General features: G+C 46.3%; 1 protein-coding gene across 2 annotated transcripts in view; it reads right to left on the bottom strand.

The window, feature by feature from the left end:
- Positions 1-936: 936 nt before the first annotated feature.
- CCDC50 (coiled-coil domain containing 50) overlaps positions 937-23,750 on the bottom strand; it is a 56,541-nt gene continuing 33,727 nt past the window's right edge. For both annotated transcript variants that reach the window (XM_061637628.1, XM_061637630.1), the window contains 6 exons: positions 18,931-19,049; positions 15,318-15,362; positions 13,150-13,254; positions 11,468-11,547; positions 10,212-10,312; positions 937-8,878 (listed from right to left, as the gene is read on the bottom strand). In XM_061637628.1, the coding sequence (XP_061493612.1) occupies positions 8,859-8,878; positions 10,212-10,312; positions 11,468-11,547; positions 13,150-13,254; positions 15,318-15,362; positions 18,931-19,049 (470 nt within the window). In that variant the 3' untranslated portion in view covers positions 937-8,858. The remainder of the gene's footprint in view (positions 8,879-10,211; positions 10,313-11,467; positions 11,548-13,149; positions 13,255-15,317; positions 15,363-18,930; positions 19,050-23,750) is intronic.

Here is a 23,750-nt window from a genome sequence, read left to right as displayed (position 1 = left end):
CCAAAACTACTTTCTGGAAACGGCCCGGGAGGTAGGAGTGGAACCACTGAAGCATAGTACCTCCAACACCCACCTCCCTGACACACTCCAAAAGAATACTGTGATCAACAGTATCGAAAGCCACCAAGAGATCAAGGAGAACAAGTGGGGGCTCTCTACCCGCTTCCCTTTCCCGTTGTCACCCGAGTGCAACAGCACACCACCCCCAACCCTGCAGGCAGTACCAAGCCTTCATGGCTAGCAGTCATTCACAGTATTGGCAGATGGACATCTCTGAAGTAGTTGGTGCTTCTGCTGTAATGCATAGTTGGGCACATCCTACAGCACAATGTCAGTGCACAGAGGGCAACAAGCAAGGGATAACATGCCAAGTACGGGGCCCCTCTGTTTAATGAACAAATGCTCTGGAATGTGCTTTAACTCTCAAGTGGCTCAATCAAAGATGCATTCCAGGGGAGCTTTGCAAGACAAACACTTGAAACAGTCCCCTGCAGGAAACAGTGTCTCTCTGCCTGCCTCTCTTTCAGTGGCGCTTTGCCAAGATCTGAAAGATGCTCATGTTGTCATAGGAGTTTCTGAAGAAACACCAACAAAAAAATCCACAAGTTCAAGCCCCTGTGAGATGCTGCAATTTTTAAGTGATCACCTTATTTTATTTTACCAAGTGCATAATATTACTAAGTGCGGTACAATTTTTAGCAACACAGCAGTATTTCAGATTCTCCATGTGCAAGCCATGTCAGAAGCAACTTTTAGGGCAACAGTGGGGCTCCATTGAAGAGGGAGCTTTAGAAAGGAGATCCATTTGGTTGCATGACATTTGTCAACATTTCTCGCCCCCCCTTTAAATGTCCTCCAAGAGTAGTAATGCACAGCTGCAGATGGGCATGTTTAGAAGTTACGAAGTCACAACAAAATACACCAACACTTTGCAAATAAATGCCAATTCTTTTAATGTTGTTCCAACATTGCCATCTCGAGGAAAAGAAACAGAGAATCCTGTCCCATCATTACAGAGCTCTTTCTAGTCTCTCATAATATATAGTCAAACGTAAAGTCTACACTAGCCTTCATCAAGCTGTTTGCCTTCCAGATGTTTAGGACTACAATTCCCATCACTCCCAGCTGGCACAGTTGGCTGATGGGAGCAGTAGTCCAAAACATCTGGAAGAACACCAGCTTGGTGAAGGCTGGTCTATTTTGCTACTTCTAATAGATTGTAAGAACACAGGTCAGTCATTGGTACAACAGCAAAGCACAAAAGCAAAGGCCAGGATAGTCTGGAGGCCCTGCCAAGCTGACTCCTGCGTAGACAGCAACTGGTGAGGCTAGCAGGAGAAGCAACAAGAGGAAAACACACATACCCCATGGATGTGAGGGGGAAGAAATGAAGAGATCTGTGGTACTTGGTTGAACTGGAAAAGTTTCATTCAGACAGCTCTGGAAGCCCACTGAAATGTGCATCAGAGGTACACAGGCAAGTGCAGAGGCATATGGACAATAGTTTATTGGGCTACTTTGCTGCAGGCACATCCTGGTTTGTTTCAATACGCACATGGGCTTTGGACTGTGCAAAAATCTCAAAAAGTCATTGTGCTGGAGAGTAAAGCACCCCAGTGCTGGGGGAGGGGACAGACCGGACTCTGTACCCAAAGTAACAATCCCCTGGCAACTTCAGCGTAAGCTCACTGTGGCCGATGCAGTACCACAACCACAATTGTGCAAACAGGTTCTACAATTACTTGAGACCAACAAAGGCAGTGGGCATGATCCAGAGAAGAAATCTACACCAAACCATTTACTCTCCAGCAACACACAGCCCTCACGCCAACCTGTCTGCCAGGTAGCAAACTGGTTTCAAACCTCTGATTGGGAGCTTCGGAAAAAAATGTGTGAAAAGGCAAAACGGCTTGATGAACATCCAGATGTCTTGTATGTGCACATCTCTGGGGTATAGTTGTTGTGTGGTCTCAGTCTTGGCATTTATGAAGTATCTAGATTTTAACACTGATTCCAATAAGGATGAAAAGCTCCAGCTGCACAGTATGTCGTAAAGTAAAACAGCCACTGTGAGGGCATCGGTAGGGCACTTTACTGTCTTGTTAAAAATATGTTGGAAAGATCCAAACTTTTAACATGTGCTTCAAAGACTTATGGCCCCCAAACATTCCACCTTTGAACATTATTGTAAAACAACCTGCCTCCTCATTCCAAGAATGTATTCCCTACTCCCAATTTCCCAAATTATTCTTTTTGACCCCCTCCATCCCAGGAAAAAAAAATCTGGTTTGACTTCTCAAATCCTGCTTTAAAAACTAAAGAAACAATAAATTTACAATTCCATTAGGAAAGAGAAAGACTGGGGGGGGTGTTTCGAGTTTCCTTTACATTCAGAGTGGCATTGGCAAAACAGAGAATTCCCAACACCCAGTTGGAAATAGCATTAGCCACGGGAGGTAGGGCAGGCTGAGCAATAAAGCCAAGCCAAGCCAGATTATTGCATAGATGGATTGTGTTCCAAGTGTGCAATTTACATTTACAAGGGAAACACAGCCGCACCCACAATAGGTTGCTTCCACACTAACTGTTTTCTTCAGAATGGACATGATTTGTTCACTCAGTTTTCAGGCAATTGAGTAACTGCAACTGCAACTGCAACCAATAAAATAAAAACGAATGAACTCCTTGCTCTCACTGTAAAGAGGAAACCAGTAATAACAAGCGCAGCCAACCTGCAGGAAATAGGAACTAATTTGTTAAGGTCCAACTCAGGAATGCTTATGGCCACGAGTGAACAAAACAAAACCAATGAAAAAGCCAGGAACAGGGCAGCAGCTTTAAAAAGAAAGGGGGTAAGAGGAAGCCACTAATGAAAAAGGGACAGTTGCAGGAAGAGGTGGGACCTTCACAGAATAAGGCTCACTTTTCAGTAAATAGCATCTTCAGCTCTTCCTGGGAGGCTGTGCTTTGCCAGATTTTTATTTTCTGAAGAGGGGGAAGTGGCGCTCTATCAAGTGCATTGTGGAGCTGCCATTTTGATTCCTCTTCCAGTTGACTGGGGGGAAATTGCAGGGGTCCTAGTGTGGAAGCAACCTTAGGGCAAGCTGAAAGCTCTTGGAAAGGGAGGGGAAGGTCACTCTTTGGAAGCTTTCGCTCTTGCAAGCCAAATCCCCACATGCTACACTGAACCACTCAGCCCTGAAGACAACAGCCAGTTGTTCCTCTGAGGGGGCAGCCGAGGGCACGTTCTACAGGCCACAAATACAGGTGCAGGCACCCAGGTGGAATTCACTGCCAGGGGACTGTAGGAGAAGCTGGCAAGCAGGCAGCTACCCTCCACTTAAAACTGGGGGCAACAACGCTGCTTGCTACCTGTGGGGATTCATGTGCCAGTCAGAAGTCAGCCTGCTGTGGCTTTTTGCTGGGGGAGACATGGAACTTTTGTGTTTGCAAAATTTGCAGGGTGAGATTGTCCCCAGCCAGGAGGCTCTGCACAGGAGCTCCAACTGTCCTGATGGTGCAGAGGTTCAGGGGCTGAGCATTGAGGCAATGCCTCCCACTGCGCTCCACATAATCCTAAGAAAAATGGGGATCAATCACCCCAGGTCAGGAGACATCACCCAAAAAGGAAAGGATTCCCTTAACCCCCAACTATAGCTCCACAACTACGTCCCTGTGTGAAGCAAAGTGACAAAGTTCCCTGAGGGATGGATGTGGGGTACAGTCCAAATTAAGTGCTCCAAAGCCTTCACGGGAAACAGCACCTACTGTATTTGCAAGCTGTGGTGTGGAAGCTCAAGTCAGTGATTACATTGACATCCCCTCCCCCCCCAAAAAACCCACAGTGGAGGGATGCACATTGACTGCCAAGATATCCCATGGGCCATGGGAGAACACAGCAAGAGAACTTGCTCAGCTGAAAGTGTGCAGTTCAGCTGGAAAAAATAGTGCATCCCCTTCATCCAGTCCACATGATGGTTAATACCTCCTCCCACAAAAAAGTGGTACTTGGAGGAACAAGAGATAAGCTCAGAAGGGCTTGTGAAGGTCCTGCTATAGGTGGCGCAGACTAGAATCCCACAGGTTGGAAGTGCATAGGATCCCCTATCCACAGCTCTGTGCAGAGAACAACTTAAAGAGGGCACCCTGTGTGGGTTGCAAGTCACCTTTCACAGGATGGTCAGACAGAAGAGGAGCATCAAATAATGGACCACACAAAGCTGGCAGGTGCCGCTGCTTAGCCTGGGGCCTTATCACTGAGGACCTTAGGAAGACGGCCCAAAGAGCCCCAGTCAACGGCTCTTTCTTCAAAAAAGCAGCCGGTCCCTTCCACTCCCAGTACTTTCTCGCACCATCACTCTGGCAAGGGTTGAGCTCTGGCTGCCTCTCTCTCTCTCTCTGTCCCACCTCTGAGAAGTAGAACCACCGCCATACAGAGAGAAAAGGCTCTCCACTTTCCAGCCATTTCCCCCCAGGAGTGGTTAGGGCCATAAAATCACTTTGCACTGAGACATGTTCTGCAGCAGTCCTGGCAACGCACTGGCAGAGAGGTGCTATGAGGATGCCACGTTCAGTTTCTGAGCAACACACTATGAGGGGTGTTGACAAGCTGAGGAGGAGAAAGATATAGGGAAGGTGCCATTCTCAGAATGCTAAAAGCTCAAGAACTGAATAACTCAGTGCCATTAATCAAGAAACAAAAGGATGGGGAATTGTTGACCATTTTCAGTCATTTAAGCGCAAGTCTGATAACTGACAACCACTTTATAAAAACTAGACAAGATTAAGGGGGGAGATTAGAGGAGAGACATCAGTGTGGTGCCTGTGGGTGTAATGACATCCTCGAGGTCTTTCCCTGGTGCCTGCCAGGTCTCTGACCACAACCACCCTATTCCCAGGACCCTTGGCATGATGTAGAGCTAAAGGAAGTTGGAAAAGTGACACTCTTTCCTATGTCCTCTTTCAGCTCTATGTCCTTTTCAAGGATCAGATGATTAATGCCTCCAACTTTTATCCAGATTGCTTGGAAAACCTGTGTGTGCGTGTACTTTCTTTTTTGGTTCCTCTGTGGGAGGAAGCTGACTCACAGAGGGGGTTATCAGTGACCAGAGGGGATGGTACCCACGGCATTCACTCAAAAATCCAAATGTGCCTACAGGCCTAAAAAGGAGGGTGATCCCTGGATTAGACATAAAAGTCCTAAGCATACATAGTTTTGGCAGAAGAGCAAGTTGCTTAGAAAAGCTTTGGCAACCTTTACTAGGAGGTTGATGAAGCATGAGATTTGGCGCTTCAGGAATAGCAGTGCAGGATATTGAGACAGTGCACCCATAGCACAAAGGTAACCAAGATACCTTGGCATGAACCCTTGGTATGGGTCTACAGGGGAGTTGGGCAGCCGCTGGGCTTGCAGACCAAGCATTATGTTAGGCTTCTGCCCATACAAGGGGATACTTTTTCTCAGAGGTTTTACAAACACCCTTCCCTGCAAGGAACATGCACCTTCTCATGAAGTAAAGAGTGGAAATCTGTTGTTTCCATACAAGTTAGTCAATATATGGGAACCATTGGAGAAGTTTATCATTAAAGAGGGACTACAGGAAAACCACACAGATGGACTGAGAAGAGCTGAGCCAGCATCTTGAGGTACTTCCATTCCCAGCTGTGACAATTTTGGCATGGAAGGCAAGATCCAAGTCCCCGCCCCCTTTTTAAATAAAAAGAAATAGTTGCAAGTGCTAGATCAATCAATCCACTTCCCATCTTTACAGAGAAGGGCCAGTGCAATGCAGCACACACAAATGATCTATTCGTAGTGAAGAGCTGCATGTTTCTGTCTCTATTGCTAAGCCAAGGAAAATGAAAATGCACCTTCCCCAATGCAGTCAACATTTTTCTCAGAGGAAGCAGGACATCACTGATCAGATGCCTTTCAAGGCCAGGAGGCCTTAGGCCTTTTGCAGCAAGCAGACCTCAGCCAGGACTGGGACCACGTTGGGTGATTCTTGGCTTAAGGCACAGTGGCTTTTTTTCGCTAGTCTCCCCACTTGCTTCTTCCTCAAAGAGCACCAGAACACTGTGCTTTGATCCAGAGGGACAGTGATATAGTCCCTCCCAAAACAGGACCATCCACCTGCTTCCATTTTCCTGACGTTCTGAAGTCTTGTGGGGCAAATAAAGTGCAGGCAGACCAGAACCAGGAGGGGTCAAATGACACCTTTTTATTGAACAAACTGTGTCTGTGGGGTGACTAGCTTTCAAGTTGCATGTAAGTTATTTAAACATGAAAGCTGCAGTGCTTGGATGCTCAGTGGTGCCCGTATGGGCCTTTTCCAGATATTTTATAATCTCTGGACTCTGAATCTAGCCGTCAAATCTCGATGGAACCCCCCATTACATACAACTTTTTTGAGAGGTTTTTTATAAAATGGTTTACTTTTATAAATTTATTTATTGGAGTCATTTTTTTCCTACTCATATTTTCTGCCCTGTCGCAGAGGCACACAAAGTCTTACATAATTGGAGGCCCCACCGAGATTTGCACTCGCATTGCTCGATTCAAATCCAGAGTGCTAACCCTGTGAGATTATACAAAATGTCACAAAATATTCTACACCAGTCAGAACAGACAGTACTGGAATGGATGGACCAATGGTCTGAGTCAATGTAAAGGCAGCTTCGTATGCTGACAGATGATGGCAGGCAGGGGGAGAAGAGTTATTGGACTCACAGGGTGGCCTACACTTTTGCCTTAGGAAACATCCTTGAGAAAGGGTTGTAGAGAGTAACTGGGCAATCCCTATCCCCTGGCATTAGTCAGAAGTGCTTTATTGGGAATGGGAAGCAGAATATTCTGGGTGCCAGTTTAATTTCTGGCAAAAGCCTACCATTTCCTCCTTGACAGATTCTGGGAGTAATTTCCAGAGAGGTGATTCTCAAAGATCAATGTCCCCAGCAGATCTGCCCTTCTGCTCCTCAGTTTACAGGCTGTGGCAAGCACAGGGTGGATTCAGCTGACCAATATTTCCTCCATCACCACCCCAACCTCCGTGGGTGGGAGTCACACAGAAATGGTTTCACAGAAGGGGCTCATAACGGAACAAAAATAAGCACTGGCTGTTCAGCCCTTTGGATAAACCAGTTTTGCTTGCTAGGGAGAACTGGTTGGGAATAATTCACTGGGAAGGTCTCCTGTGCAATCCACACTGAAATGACCACAAGCTATGCAAGAGCACCCCATTTCAATGGGGCATGTGCAGGAAATCATCCCACCCTTTCTCAGCACCTACTCATGAAGTATCTAGGACAGCCTTTCCCAACTAGTGGGCCACCAGATGTAGTTGGACCACAATTCCCATCTTTCCTGACCATTGGCAATGCTGGCTGAGGCTGATGGGAGTTGTGGTCCAACAACATCTGGTGGCCCACTAGTCGGGAAAAGCTGGTCTAGGAGATGCCTTAGACACAAATGTGCTTACAGTCCAGGGCATGACTGCACCCCTAACAAGGAAGAGGCTTTGCCCCCAAACCTAGTCCCCAGAATTTCCTGACATTTGGGGACACCAGCAAGTAATCTGGGGACAAAGAACAGGAGGAAGAGTTTCCAGGTCCAAAATCCTGCCCCCTGGTGGGCAGTTTCTCCCTGCCTTGATCCTGATGCCTGATCAGGAAAAAAAAAAATTCATGATTTAAGTGCGTCTCCATTTCCTTTCCCCTTCCTGAGCGTAGAGAGACTTGTGGCCTGCTCACCAGTGCAAGGGAAGTGGAGGAGCGGCCCCACCAGAGAGAATTTCTTAGACAGATGCTGCACGAGCGCAACTGACAAGACAGAGCAGCGGAGAAAGAGACCCCAGCTGGGTATAGACAGGCAAGCTTTTGGCACCTAAAACCACATTGTTATTATCTAATAATAAAATACAGGTTTGATGAGATACATCAATATGGTAGAAGGTGGGAAATGGCACCTTCATGAGTAAAAACAAACAAACTGTTGACTATTCTATGTCATATAAAAATAAACCATATATAAAAAAAATCAAACCACCGAACATGGCACTGGAGGAGATTGAAAAAACAGAAAGAAAAGTACTTTTGTGCATATTTTGTTGGAATAGAGAGTTAACACTTCTCAACGGCAGACCCAAAGAAAAAGTAAAGATTAGAAGGGCAGGAGGGCAAGGCAGTGAAATCGAGGCAAGTTTGAAAATATATGGGGAGCGAGGAAATTAGGGCAGTACGAGGCTTTTCTATGGTGCAGCAGACAGCATGCACCAAACCAGCGGTTCCTGAACTGTGGTCCGTGAGCTTCCGGCATGTTCACTTTAAATACTGATATTTATTTTGTAATTGTGTTTTTAATGGCTTCTTTTACTTCTCGTATTGTATTTTATTATATTACAATTTGAACTTTCCAATAAAACACAGTCTGAGAAATAAAAGAATAAAGATGCAATTCAACATCATACAGCACCTAGCACAGAGCATGACAATGGCTACGTCACCTTGATAATTTTGGTTGCCCTTTTCCAAGCCCTACAACGTCATTTTTGAGGTGTGGTGACAAAGATAATGTCAATGGCATAAAGCCAAAACTTAACTATGGAAGAGAAGACATTTCGGGGGGGGGGATAAAGCTGTCCTCAAGCAAGATTTAACTGCCCTGCCCAAGAGATCAAGACTCAACGAGAAACACCCAACAGACTGAACAGGAGGCACTGATTGTGGGCACTGTGATGCTTGGGAAGGATGCCATCCCAGAAGGTCCTTAGAGGCTAGCAGGAACTCAGAAGATCTCCAGGAAGAACACCAGAAAAGTTTGCTACAGAAGAGTCACTATCAGCGAAAATGTTCAGCTCTTTCTACTGCTTATAGTGGTAGCCTGCAAAAAAAGAGAAACATTAGGTTAGCAAATTAGCAAGGCTAAACTGGTCCCTTCCGTCTGTTCTCCCTGTTTCGAAGACCACATACTTCCCACAGCTGTCTGCTCGAAACAGAACAGCATGGGGGGGTTGTCACACACACCCCTCTTATGTGCTGCAGCACCCTACATAACTGGGGCAATACAACGGCGAGCCCTTCTATCACGTACACAAGGGTCAGCTGCTTCTGTAGACCCACCATGAGGCCACACAGATGGGCTGCAGCACAAAGCCCAGGTCCTTTTCCTGTGTTCAGCTGAGTCTGAGCCACCTTTACGGCCCTCAGCCCCAGTGTTCTTGAGGGCTGACATTTCTTATTCTCACTCTTTTGCAGAAGGACTCCTGCGCCTGTTAAAAAAAACCCCGTGTGATCAGCAGAGACAAAACAGCTGCAGCTTTCTTGTTTGAAAAGCTGCCGTCTGTGCATGCAGAAAGCCCAAGGCTGTCACTGGTGTCTCCAGACAGGCTGCTGCCAGTCAGTGTAGACAACACTGAGCTAGATGGGCCCAGGGAGAGATGAACTGCTGGTCTCACAGTGGCCCTTAACTCTAGCTCCTTCATGAAGTAGTGTCTGGGTTTCCATTTCAGGATATCTGGGCTCTCTGCCTCCCTTCAGTGTCCCTGCTTCTCTCTCGCCTATTACCTTCCTCTTCCTCAGACTTTGTCACTTTCCGCATCTCTTTGCTGTCCAGCATACCAACCCTAACTCCATCTCCCTAGCACCACTTTTTAGTGATGCTAACCACATTCCTCTTGACTCTAGCCACATTCCAGGTTGACCCGTCCCCATCAGGAGTCATGGAATGTTCACAAACATTCCTTGGCATCTCTCCACAGCTCAGCCATTGGCTGAGCTTGCAGGGACAGCAGACTCCCCCCAAAAAGTTTTTTACACAGAGCCCTCAGGACTGAAAACAAGCAACATTATTCCATTTTGTTGTTATGTCCCTTCCAGTCGATCATGACTTATAGCGACCCTATGAATCAGCCACCTCCAAGAGCATCTGTCGTGAACCACCCTGTTCAGATCTTGTAAGTTCAGGTCTGTGGCTTCCTTTATGGAATCAATCCATCTCTTGTTTGGCCTTCCTCTTTTTCTACTCCCTGCTGTTTTTCCCAGCATTATGGTCTTTTCTAGTGGATCATGTCTTCTCATTATGTGTCCAAAGTATGATAACCTCAGTTTCATCATTTTAGCTTCTAGTGATGGTTCTGGTTTAATTTGTTCTATTATTCCATTTAGTTCCTCATATACTGAGCATTTTATCTATCAATGGAGACACTACCTCTCACCTTTCTGAGAAGGCTCTGGTTTGGACAATTGATGTGCTGAGTTTTGCTGGCTCGTAAGATTACAGAGATGATCCAAGTCTTCTGAGGGTGGAGGAGGAGGCCTGGGAAAGAGAGGAGGAATCCATTGGCAATGTCCCTTCTCCTCTGAAAATAACTGTCATTGACACTGCAAAGCCTCTCCAAAGGGCTGGGAGACCCTCCTGGGCATTCCAAGATGAGGGGGTTGATGGGGACAGGAGGGGACACAACAAAGTTTTCTTTTGTGAACTTCCTTAAAGTAACTTACTATGGGATCCCAGGCAATGGTTAGATTTTTCACAACACTGGCCTCCTTTTGTTAAATGTGAAACCCCTGCTTTAAGGTCTCGCACAGCTAGAGAAAGTCTTATCACCACCAAGTGCTTATCAGAGGCAACCTCCTCTTTACACAAGAAGCAGCAGGCAAGGAGGAAGACCACACACCCGCCAACTCACACTTCCCCCTTGATGCGAGTGGATCAGAAGAAACCATTTTCAGGTATTGTAACTAGTGGGAAGTGAAGTCTTGGCAAATACTTCAAACTCTCAAGTTTGCTTGCCAACTTTCCATTTAGTTCTTCAAACTCCAGTGCACGGGAAGATGCCCAATTCTGACTGGAATTACTTTCCCCTTCCTAGCCCGTCTAGGTGAAAACAGGACTGAGCTTCAATCCGTTTAGGTAGCTGTGGAAAAATCAACCTCTGCCAGCCTCAGTTCCCACAACTGTAAAAATAGGATCTACCATGCAGAGTTGTTATGAGATAAGCACTTTGGATCCACAACTGAATTTTCACATGAAGCCAACAGCATGTTAGGGGGTGTACAGGACACAGTATTCTGCTCGGGAGGGCTGGCAATCTAGATTAACATTTTATAAAGAAAAATAATCTGAGAGAGTGCTAGGCCTACTTTTCACTGAGATGGTCAACCTGCGTCTGGGCTCTATAGCAGGGTGAAAGCTCAACTGATTCAACTTTGCTCTACACCAAATGATTCTCTGCACATAGAAAGTTAAATGTCAGGGAGAAGGCCAGAGCTCTTTCTGTGTGCAGGGATTATTTGTTTATTTTGTTTGTAAAGAGAAGCCTATTAAGACAAACACAAGGCATAAGCCTGGCCCTGCACACCACCACCACGCGCCTCTTGCAACCCAGTCCATTTCACCAGAGGAAGCTTCCCCCTCCTGGGCCGTGAGAGGCTGAACCCCTGGATCTGTGGGGCCCCTTACACGCCTTACCGCGTTGGTTTGTCACTCCTGGATCTGTGACCTTCATGACCTTCCCTTGACCTCGGGGGCACCAATTCATGTGTGTCATGCTGGACAGAGAAGAAAAGGGGAGACACAGCTTAGCCTGGGGCATCATAATGCAGGGATGGCAGTTATTTTATTTTTATTTATTTATTTATTGTATTTATATACCACCCCATAGCCGAAGCTCTCTGGGAGGTTTATAGTAACTAAAAACCTTAAAAACAAATATACAAATTTAAAACACATCTTTTAAAAACAATTTACAACACAATTTAAAAATTTAAAACAATTTAAAAACACATGCTAAAATGCCTGGGAGAAGAGGAAACTTCTCTTATAGCCCAAAACTTCTGGAAGGCACCAAGCCAGGGAAGAGTGGGTGGCAGAATGCCACTTTTCTGGAAGGGGATAATCAAAGAGTTCTGCAGGTTCTGTTTTGATGCTGGCACATGCCAGTCACGTGCAACTGGAAGCAAAGTTAGATTTTTAAATTTCATTTTGTATCTCCTTAACACAACAGATGTGTGCCCGGATCAGCTCAAATGTTTTTTCCCCTCAACTCAAAACACACACACAAGGGTAATCTTCTTAAAAATAGCCTATAGCCACAAGCGGTTGCATAGGTATAAAACATGCAATGGGTTGCAAACCTCACGTCCAGCTAGAGGCAAGAACTGTCACCTTCAGCACAGAAAACGAATCCCTTGTTGTTTTTAGATGACTTCTAAAAACTGTATGATCTAGAGAGGCCCTTCAAATCAGAGGATTTTGGCCAACAAGCTCCGCTTCTGTATTTGTTTCTTATTGTAATACTGTGTTTTCAGTCTGTATACTGCTTCGTGATACTTTATATGAAAGTGCAATTTATAAACATTTAAAATAAATACATACAGAAGCAATATGGAGAGAAAGCAGAATTCCTTTGCTGGAAGTATAAATGCCCCAGCAGTTTAAAGAAGGTGGGAAGAGGCACAGGGAAAGATGTCACACCCATGCAGTCGCCTTCTACGTGCCCACATGCTAGATCTTCAGACATTCTGTTGCAGGCAATTTTGTTGCAGGCAAAGAAGAGGCATGGTCAGACTTCATGGACATATTTCAGCTGACCAAAAACCATCAAAGAGGGTGCAAAGCAGGCCAGGCAAGGCCCAGGTCCCCGAGCCTGAGCTCCTGCAGCCGCCCCCTGACATAAACCAGCAGCAGCAGCCCGGGGAGCATCCGCTGAGCGAGCCCCAGGCCATGGAGAGGAAGACAACATTGAGACAGCCAACAGCTTCGCTGTAGCAAACGCCTGTCGCCCTCCTGCCTCTCGGGAGCGGCCCCCCCTGCTAACAACACCTCCTCTTTCTCGGTGGTGCCGATCATGATAATGTTATTTGTTATTTAATTTAATTTTTGTAAATTGTATTGCTTTTATTGCATTTTTATTGTATTTTTATACCTGTGTTTATTTTTCTTGCAAGGTGCCTTGAGGACCTTTGGCCGAAAGGCAGGGTATAAATAAAACTTAATAACAAAAATAATAATAAGTAGCCTCTATGTTTGGGGCCCCCATGCAAGGTCAGAGGCAGAGAGGATCGGAATCCGAGTTGTTCCAACTTCATCCCTACGCAGCTGCCTGGCAAAGGGGAGATCCAGCTACTCAGTCAACTCAAGTCAGAGCCCACCTTCCAGTCGTGCTCCTGCATTTTCTTTTCCAAAGAAGACTTCTCTCGCTCTTTCGCTTTTTTGTATGCTTTCTTCTCCTCTGCCAGCAACAGGCGAGCTATTTCCTAACAGAAAACACACACGCTATCAGGCACTACTGCAGTTTCTAGAAAAATCAGAGCCAACTCCTTCAGCCACAAACACAGCCTGCTACCCCTGGGGTTAAGTCACAGTGGTGGCCGCCAACTTGGATGGCTTTAAAAGAGGATCAGACAAATTCATGGAGGAAAAGGCTATCAGTGGCTACTAGCCATCATGGCTATGCTTCGCCTCCATAGTCGGAGGCAACATGCTTCCAAATACCAGTTGCTGGAAACCTCAGGAGGGGAGAGTTGCTCTTGCACTCAGGTCCTGCTTGTGGGCTTCCCATGGGGGCATCTGGATAGCCACTGTGACAACAGGATGCTGAACTGGATAGGCCACTGGCCTGATCCAGCAGGCTCTTCTTATGTCCTTAATGTGGTGCCCTCCAGATGTTGTTGGACTCCAACTTCCATCAGCTCCACTCAACATTGCCAATTGTTCAAGGATGATAGGAGCTGGAGTCCAACATCATCCGGAGGGGGCCATGTTGGCCACCCCTTCTCTATGGGCTTCCCTGGACTGGCTAGCTGCAAGCAATACAATTGTGCCTAGAAGATATGACCTGCTGAGGGGATCTCTGTTGACACTCAAAGTTCCAAGAAAACAGGGCCAAACTGAGACTGGGAGTGGCTGGATGAGGGGTCCCAGCACCTTCAGGGCCAGAGCCCCACTGCCTTCTCCCCATCTCAGTCTTTCTGAGCTACTGAAATCCCCCCTCTGGATTACTCCATCTGCACACCAAATACAGGAGCAGGAGGAAGCCAGCATGATGCCCTACAACTCCCATCATCCTCAGCTAGCCAGCATGGGCAATGGTCAAGGATGACGGGAGCTGTACTCCCAACAGTGACTGGAGGGCACCAAGTGGGCTACCCCTGACGTAGAGAAACCTTCTTGACGTTCCATTATTCAGAAGACTTGGCCAAAGTTCAAGTCTTTGCACTATGAGACCTGTCCAGCTGGGGTAGTGTTTAATAGTCAGGGCTGGACTTTTAATTTGGAAAAAGGTTTTCTTTCACCCAACTCTTACTTTGATGCTTTCTGCAGCATGTCCCCCTGCTCTAACTCACCAGGAGCCCCAAAGGAAGGGCAGCCTAAAAGTTCATAGAGACACATACATTGACACGCTTCCACATTTTTTTCTCCACAACTGCAAAGGTTAGAAGCTTTTTTTCTTTGTTTTTAACTTGCTCTATAGGATTATACACAGGTGCGATGTAACTGTACATGCCATAATTTGGAGAATGGTGACATTCATCATCCTATGATTGCTGACCTTTACTGGAACAGTATCGACATCTGTCCATTTTCTGATATGGTCTTTGCTGTACAGTGCAAATGCAGCCTGGTGCATTGCTAGGGCTTTGCACTCTTTCCCTCCCTGCCCCTTGCCCCACTATTTTGCCCTCCAGGCACCTTCCTCTACATCTTCAGCCAGTAAATGCCACTGCGGGGCTATCCTGGATGGATCTGTCAGCCCTCTTGAGTCTGCAGAAAAGCGCACTGGCTGCACTGCATACCAAATGGCATCTTGGGGGGCAGTGAAGCAACGTGTGGCCTTGTAAAGATCTCCAGCAATGCTGTACCTCACAGTTCATGCATGGTAACTGCTTTGGGGGTGGGGATGTTTAGGTTTGTAGGTTTGGCCCTGACTGAGACAGGCAGCTGCATAATCCTTCCAGCTGGGGGGAAAGCATGCGAAGGGAGTGGCAGTTGCCAAACTCCATCTGCAAAGATATCTGCAAGGCTGAGCTAGGGCAAGAAGAGAGTTGAGGAAGTCAGTGGGACAGAATCCAGAGGTGGAGCTCATCTATTAAGATGCAGTGGTGGTTCCATGTCGGAGGGGCAGTGGAATCCGCTCCTGGGTTCAGCACCTTGAAAGTTCAGACTAAAAGCCAGAGTGGATTCCACTGCCCCACTGACATCGGAGCAACCAGCCGCCACTACTAAGATGCAAAAGTCTTTGAAAGCTGATTCCTTCCTTAGCGCCAAAGCCAAACGCTTCCTGCTTGCTTCCTTACATACAAACACGTAAAATGCTCACCTCATCCTGGGCGACCTGGGCGGCCCTCTTATCCACCTGGCTGGCCTGAAAAGAAGGAAGGAAAAACAACAGAGCTGTAAAATGGGGGGGGGGGAGCCAGAGGGATGAAGCAGGTGACATCTTCTGCTGGGGGCAGTGAGTGGGGTCACTCTTCTCTTCACCTTCCCAGGCAAAATGGCCACCCTCATTTTCACACTGAGATAGCTCCCCTCCCTCCGTGCCACTGGCACTTGCCTTTCCCCTCCCCGCCAAATCTAGCCTGCACAGCCACAAGAACGTTTCTGCGTCTCCTCTGGAGTTGCAGAGACCAGGACATTTAGAAAGTGATTCTGTTTTGGATCACACCATGGGCTGGTGGGTAAAAGTCTCTCTTCTCATTCGCGGTGAAGGTTGCCAACTTTCAACAGCAGTCACACACTTCCAGCCCACTTCCACAGGAGGCTCACACAGAAGGCAAAATCCACCAAAATCATCTGAATGTTACTCGGTTACCTTTCATTACATTTGCGTAAAGCAGGGAGATCCTCCTCCTCCTCTAGCCGAACACAAGTCCCACTTGACAAGGAACACTTGGGAGCAGGTTTTAAGGCTTTAAGGATTATTCCTTTGCACCCACATCTTTACCTGCCTCACACCTGACATTATATGAGGGGTGAGGCCAATGGGCATGGCCCAGGAAAGAGCCAGGCTGAGCCTAATTCAGCCAGGGGATTGGAGGTTCCCCACCGTCAGCATGAAGTAGCGAAGTCCAACCTATACTACCAGTTTATTTAAACTGCAGTAGTGTGTCTATTTTACTCTAACTCATTAGGATACATTTCTTCTTTTCCCTCCTTCAGTTTCTCTTTATTTCTTAATTTCACTCAAAAAGTTTCATCACTGCATTTTGATCAAGTTTGATAATAAGAGATTGGTTTCCATTTGCATTTCACTTTATGGGTTGTAACATTTGAAAAAAGGCTTACATAGTTGTTGTTGCTTTAAGTTGTAATTTTATGGCGTATGGAGATAACCACAGAGCTGGTGATGTTTCTACCTGGAAATTAATCTACCAACTTAGTAGTTAAAATTGTACAGAAACCTGTAATCTACGTAAGCCATTCTTTCCTTTAAATGCTTTGTGTGGGTTTGTCTAAGGCAGGGATGGGGGCCAGCTGAGGCCCTGTAACCTGCCAACTATTAGTATACTGTAACCAGTTTACTTGTGAGACCGCCTCACCCCACAGGTGCCCAATCAAGCACTTTGATCTGTGGAACTGGCACTCGTTCCGCACATGTAAGAGATTGTTCTTATAGTGTGGCAGCCCCTACTGTTTGGAACTCCCTGCCCATTGACACCAGGCAGGCACCTTTGCTGTATTCCTTTCGACACTTGCTTAAAACCTTTTTTGTTCAGGCAAGCCTATCTGGACACGTAGATGTTGGTCTCTTTTAATTCTGTTTAGTTAGTAGCTGTTTTAAGTATGTTTTTATAATTACTTGTTTTTAACAGTTATTAATAGTTCTAATGTTTTTTTGGAAACTGCTCAGAGGTCTTTAAATTGAAGAAGTGTATAAATTTTATTAAATCAATCAATAAACAAACTCTCAGCAGCCAGCATAGCCAACAGTCAGGGTCAATGCGAGTTGTAGTCCAACAACTCTTGGAGGGCCACAGGTTTCCCTTACAGGTCTAAGGGCACATTTATTTATTTATTATTTCATTTATATCTCGCCCTTCCTCCCAGCAGGAGCCCAGGGCGACACATCTGCTGTCCAGAGGCGTGGGAATTAACAGAGGGCTCCCCACATACCGACGCATGGCCCACGTCTCGAAAGAGCACCACCTCTTGCATCTCTTTAGCTCGGCCTTCTACCAATCCTGGTGCCCTCCAGGTGTTTTGAATTATAATCTGATCAGCCCCAGCCGGCACATCTGTGGCATCTGAAGGGCACCAAGTTGTGGAAACCTGTTTTAGATATTGAAGATGAAAGACAAAGACCATAAATGGGCTTGTTGAAGTTCAAAGAATTAAGGGGCTATTTCTGGCCTCCCAAAATCTAATGTACAAGGAGCCAGAGAGAGAGAACAATCCAAAATTTATGGTTAGCCAGCCAGATGGGCGACTAAGAAATCCAATAAATAAATACATAAATAAAACCCAACAGGACCACTGTACGTTTTGGTTCCCTAAAATACTTGCTCTAAACCCTGCCAAGTCTAGGTGAGTTTTCTCTGCCTTTTCCAGTGTGCCTGCTCCTGACTGTCCTGTGTTTCAGTTGATAAATATCTTCCTGGTTAGAAGCAAACCAATTCCAGCATATCCGTCCCCTTGAATATTAGGCAGGTGCCGTCTTGGTTGTCCTTTCAGCGCCTGCTGGCAACTTTCCTCTTCCAGAAAGCTTTCAACAAGCTCCACTTTTAAGCAGAGACCTTTATCCTAGTCTGCATCTGTACGGAAATTGTTTTAAAGATTTTTTTTAAAAGGTTTTTGTATTGTTTTATTGCTTCTTATTTCTCCTTAAGGTCGCTAAGGCTGCAATCTAATGCACACTTACCTGGGAGTAAATTCCATTGAACCCAATGGAGCTTACTTCTGAATAGACAGCCTAAGAGACTTATACTTTGAACCTGGAAGGATAAATATCCATCATCTTATTATGCTATGGTCTTCACTGCCCTGGCTACATTTGAACCTATTTCCAACAGGCATCAATTTCGTGTGGATACCTATTTGGACACCTGAAGGGTTTATATTAAGTTAAAAATATAAGTTAAGATTATTATTGTATCTGTATGGTGAACTGATGGTTTTTAAAATTATATTACGTCTTTTTCTTTATACTATTACTAAGCAATCCTTTTATTTTTTCCTCTTTTCTTTATTTGTTAAATTTGCAAAGAAAAAAGAAAAAAGGAATCTTTGGAGATTTTTTTAAAGATGTTTTAAAGATGTTGTGGCACCAACACTTTGGAATTTCCTCCCCTTAAATATCAGACAGGCGCCATTTTTGGTGCCTACTGAAGACCTCCTTTTTTCAAAAAGCCTTGTAAGTAGAGACCTCATCCAAGTCTGCGTCTGTGCTGCAATTGCTTTTTAATATGTCTTTAAAGCTTTTTTTTTAAAAAAAGAAAAAAGATGTTTTTAAAGATGTCTTGTTTTAACATCTGTTTTTAAGATGTTTTAGAGTGTTTTTGTTTGCTGCCCTGGGCTCCTACTGAGAGAAAGGGCGGGATACAAATTTAATAAATAAGTAAGTAAATGTTTTTAAATATTTTTTAAAAATACTTTTATTGTTTTATCACTTCTTGCTGCCCTGGGCTCCATTGGGAGGAATGGCAGGATATAAATTTAATAAATAATAATAACCACCGCTGCCACCAATTTCCAAAATGCCTAGTTATAGGGAATTGTCCCAGTGCTAGAAGCTGCGTGCTGATGTCTGTCCCAGGCCAGCTATTTGGGATGACATCTTCGAGTGCTGGTACCAGTCCTGGGGGATTTGCTGAAACATTTCTGGTGTCCAGCAACGCTCAATGCTACTAGAAGCTGTTTAGAACTCCGAAATCAGAGTCACCCCTTCCTCTCCGAACACACTATTTGGGGGAAAAACTCGAATCCGACTCACTTACCAAGAGCTCCTCCTCTTGCAACTTCCGAGCAATCTCAGCATCGTAAAACTCTTGGTCCTGAGCAGCTACTGGGCGGGATTTGTGGTAAACAGCTTCTTTCACCCCCCGTGATTTCATTCCTAAAAGACAGGAAGCCACATTTCTCATTCCCAGAACATAAAAATGTGGAAGCTAAAGTCAGAACTACCCACACAAATAAAACGTTCTACACCAAGGTAGAATCATCAGTTGAGTTGGAAGGGGCCTATAAGGCCGTCAAGTCCAACCCCTTGTAATGCAAAATTACCCCACCCCCCCGTAATGCAAAATATGCAGATTGCATGGATCTGCCAATACTTTGCATACCCTTTCCTGGCTTTTGGTGCTTTGGGGTTGTGATAAGAAGGTGTGCAAGGCGCTTAAGCCAAACATCTGGAACATTCGATACTGTCTCTCACAGAGCCAGAGCACTGCTCCATCTTGGTCAGTGCCGGCTATGCCAGGAGTTCCCAAACGGTGGTCCACCAGCTTCATTCAGGTGGTCCATGGCATGTCCGCGTTAAATACACTTATTAATTTTAATTATATTTCTATCGCTTCCTTTATTTCTTATATTTTATAGTATTACAATTTGCATTCTGTAGAATTCAAATGGTATCACTATGAAATGCAGCATGAGAAATAAAAGCAGCAATGAAAATACAATTGAAAAGTCACGCAACCTCTGGCACAGCACATCACAATTGCCACAACAAGCAGAAAACCAATTAAATGGGCCAGCAAGACCATCAGTAATTTTCAAGTGGCCCGTGGGGAAAAAAGGTTGGAAACCACTTACCTACTCCAACTAATCACGTCTCACCAACACTGCAGGCAAAGGTCCTGCCCAGCTTTGCTGCCTGACATCTTTTTAACTGGAAATTCCAAGGACAAACCTACTGTGACTTTCTCCATGCAGTGCAGTTGCCCTTCCATCAACCTATGTCCTGCCCCCATGGCTGCCAGAAGTTCTGACCAGCCCCTATATGAGTTCAGAGGTTTCCATCGGGCACTGTGCACACAAATTGCAAGTTTCACTTCATATTGATACAGAGTGTCAAGGACTGTTTTGCATTTTGCAAAGTGCATGCAACTAGGTTGTTAACGCCTTCCACCCTCTCATAAGCAGTGCAAATAACAGCTTTTAAAATCCAGGGTCAGCCAAGCTGCACAAACAGAGAATTGCTGGGGGCGAAAATACTTGCAAGGGTGAAGCAGCCATTTGAGAAGGGACCCCCGCAGGAATCTTTTGCAAGTCAGGGGAGAGCTCTGCAACTTTAGGGAGCCAAGACTCTGGCTCTACTTCTTGGCTGTCCTCAGCCCTTGTTCCTTTCTCAGTTTCTACCACTACAAGGTTCAGTTAAACCCCCAAAGCAAAGGCCTGAAGTCCAGTTGCTTTCCTAAATAAGTCCGGCAGGAATAGTTCCTACGGTCTTTGCCTTTTGCTCCATTTTGGACTCATTGAAAGAGTGCTGATTGCAAAATGGCTCACAGAGCTGGGAGATGCCCCCCCCAAGCCCTCTGCAAAAAAGAGCACCAGGTTATTGACCACTAGCCTCTGTCAGGGTTATCTTCTCGCCTGCGCGTCCTGGCAACAAAGGGTGATCCATATGGCAGGACCCCAACATCTCAAAGCAAAGAGGTAGTGGGATGTGGTCAACTAAGTCCTACTCAGGGTAGACCCACTGAAATTAACAAGCCTCTCTTAGCCGTGTCCGTTAACTTCAGTGGGTCTACCCTGAGCAGGGCTAGCTTTAGATACCACCTCATGTTTCCCCCGACTGCCCTCGTGTTGCACAGCCTCAAAGAAAAAAAGAATCCATCCAGAAATACTGCTACTGTTTAGCGTTTGTAAGCATTTTGGGTTTTGCAAGATGACTTACAGGCCCATTTAAGTATTATACTAACAAGTAAGGCGCACACATGAGTGGTGAGAATTGGACGAGCGTTCTAGTTCCACCCGCTCCAGTTCTGCAAGGCTGCAGTGGGGAGTTTCCTTTATCTGGGGAAAGGCCGTAAGTCAGTGGGAGAACACCTGCCTTGCATGCAGAAGGTCCCAGGTTCAACCCTGGGCAGCATCTCCTGGCAGGGCTGGGAGAGAGTCGAGCAAGCTGCTGCAACCCTCTTGTTCCCAGGGCTCCAGGAGCCCCCTCCCCCTCCCCTTGGGCCTCTGATCAGCCTAGTCCTGCATCTAGCTCTTGATGCATGCAACCTGAGAGGAGCAGGTGAGCGTGGACTGCTAAGGACCCCTGGGGGGCACGCCTCAAGCTGCATGCTGCAGGTTCTGGGGAGACAGACGAACGGCCCAGCAGCAGTTCAATCATCGCCTTGCCTCTGCTAAATTACGTACTCCTGGAAAGGAACTTTGCAAGTCCGCTCAGCACCGAGGAGAAGGAAGCAGAGAAATGGAACTTCCCTGTTCCTCCTACACAGACTTGGCACGGGCTATGCCACGCAGGGGAGGCAGCTATGATTAGCGACCACAGGAAGAGGATATGAGAATCTCCAGATAGATATACTGTTGCTATTTTTAGCCCAACCATCATTGCAAACAAGACAAAATTGAAGGGGGGAGGAGGAAAAAATAACATTGAAAATAACAGCGCATGTGTGTCTAAGATTTGTGTAGATCAGCCCCTCCACTTGCAATGTAGGAGTGACAATAACACCAGTCTACCGCGCAGGGTCGTTGCTGAAGGGAGTACTGCGAGGCTATGACATTCAGAAAAGCATCATGTAAGTCAGCCTTCCCCAATCTGCTACTCTCAATATGCTTTGGGCCACAACTCCTTTCAGCCCCAAACATATGGAGGCCACCAGTTTGGGGAAAGCTGGAAGTAGGGCTAAGCATCGTCACTGCCACTAAGCCTATTATGGGGATTATTTTTTTACAAAACGACCAGTCACACTTAGGACTAGTTTGCACAACCAAGGTGCCATGTCAGAGATGAGAGGGTCTGATTTGTGAATCAGAAGGGGACAGAGTCTGGAAAAGCTCAGAACACCCTCCTCTCAAGGCAAGCAAAAGAAATGCATCACCCTGCCTGGATCCTGAGGGAACGAGGAAGGGCTGTGTGAGGCTGTCTGGCCCTTACTCATACTTGGGGATTCCTAAAATGCAGAGTTAGTTTATGGTCCTCACTGCCACAAGACATAGCAATGGCCACCAGCTTAGACACCTTTCAGCAAAGAACAGACAAATTCTGAGGAGGAGAGGTTGGTCAGTGGCTATTAGTCATGATTTTATTTATTTATTTATTATGCGATTTGTTAGTCGCCCATCTGGCTGGTAGACCAGCCACTCTGGGCGACGTACACGTTAAAACAGTATATAAAACAGTTAAAAATTTTAAACAGTAAAACTAGCCCATTCCAAAAGCCTGCCTAAAAAACCAGGTCTTCAGGGTCCGGCGGAAGCTCATTATAGACGGGGCATGGCGTAGATCAGTTGGGAGAGAATTCACAGGGTGGGGGCCACAATTGAGAAGGCCCTCTCTCGAGTCCTCACCAGTCTAGCTGTTTTGACCGGTGGGATCCAGAGAAGGTCTTCTGAGGTTGATCTTGTTGAGCGGCATCCCTGTCAATGCTGGAGGCGCTCCTTCAGGTAAGCTGGGCCACAACTGTATAGGGTTTTAAAGGTTAAAACCAACACCTTGAATTGGGCTCAGTACACAACCGGTAACCAATGCAACTCCTTCAACACAGGAGTGATGTGATCTCTACGGCGGCCGCCTGTAATCAGACGCGCCGCTGCATTTTGTACCAGCTGTAACTTCCGGACCGTTTTCAAGGGTAACCCCACATAGAGCGCATTACAGTAGTCTAGGCGAGTGGTGATCAGGGCATGTACCACCGGTGGGAGTAGATGATTGGGAAGGTAGGGGCGTAGCCTCCGTATCAGATGGAGTTGATAGAGCTGCCCGGCTCACAGCTGAAACTTGAGCCTCCATGGACAGCTGGGAGTCAAGAACGACCCCCAGGCTACGAACCTGGTCTTTCAGGGGCAGTCGTACCCCGTTGAGCACCAGGTCTATATCTCCCAGCCTTCCCTTGTCTCCCACAAACAGCACCTCGGTTTTGTCAGGATTCAGCTTCAGCTTATTCCTTCCCATCCAGCCACTCACCGACTCCAGACATCTGGACAGGGTTTCCACAGCCAACCTTGGTGAAGATTTAAATGAGAGATAGAGCTGCGTGTCATCCGCATACTGATCACACTGCAGCCCAAATCTCCTGATGATTGCTCCCAGCGGCTTTATATAGATGTTAAAAAGCACTGGAGAAAGGATAGATCCCTGTGGTACCCCACAAATGAGGGGCCAGGGATCTGAAACCTCCTCCTCCAGTGCTACTCTTTGGTACCTCCCAGAGAGGAAGGAACGGAACCACTGCAATACAGTGCCCCCAATACCTAACCTCTGCAGGCGGTCCAAGAGGATACCGTGGTCAACGGTATCAAAAGCTGCTGAGAGATCGAGAAGGACAAGGAAGGTGCATTCGCCTCTATCCCACGCCCTTCTCATATCATCTACCAAGGCGACCAAGGCTGTTTCTGTCCCATGTCCCGGTCTGAAGCCCGACTGAAATGGATCTAGATAATCCGTTTCTTCCAAGTGTGCTTGCAACTGTTTAGCCACCACCCGTTCAACTGCCTTGCCTAAGAATGGCACATTTGAGACTGGGCGGAAGTTGTTCAGATCTTGGGGGTTCAAGGTGGGCTTTTTTAAGATTGGTTTTATTATCGCCTCCTTGAGTACTGATGGCATTACTCCCTCTTCAAGCGATGCATTTCCCATCAGCTT

This window comes from Rhineura floridana, chromosome 7 (assembly GCF_030035675.1).
Source record: "Rhineura floridana isolate rRhiFlo1 chromosome 7, rRhiFlo1.hap2, whole genome shotgun sequence".
NCBI lineage: Eukaryota > Metazoa > Chordata > Lepidosauria > Squamata > Rhineuridae > Rhineura > Rhineura floridana.
This window is presented reverse-complemented; position numbering and strand designations above follow the sequence as displayed.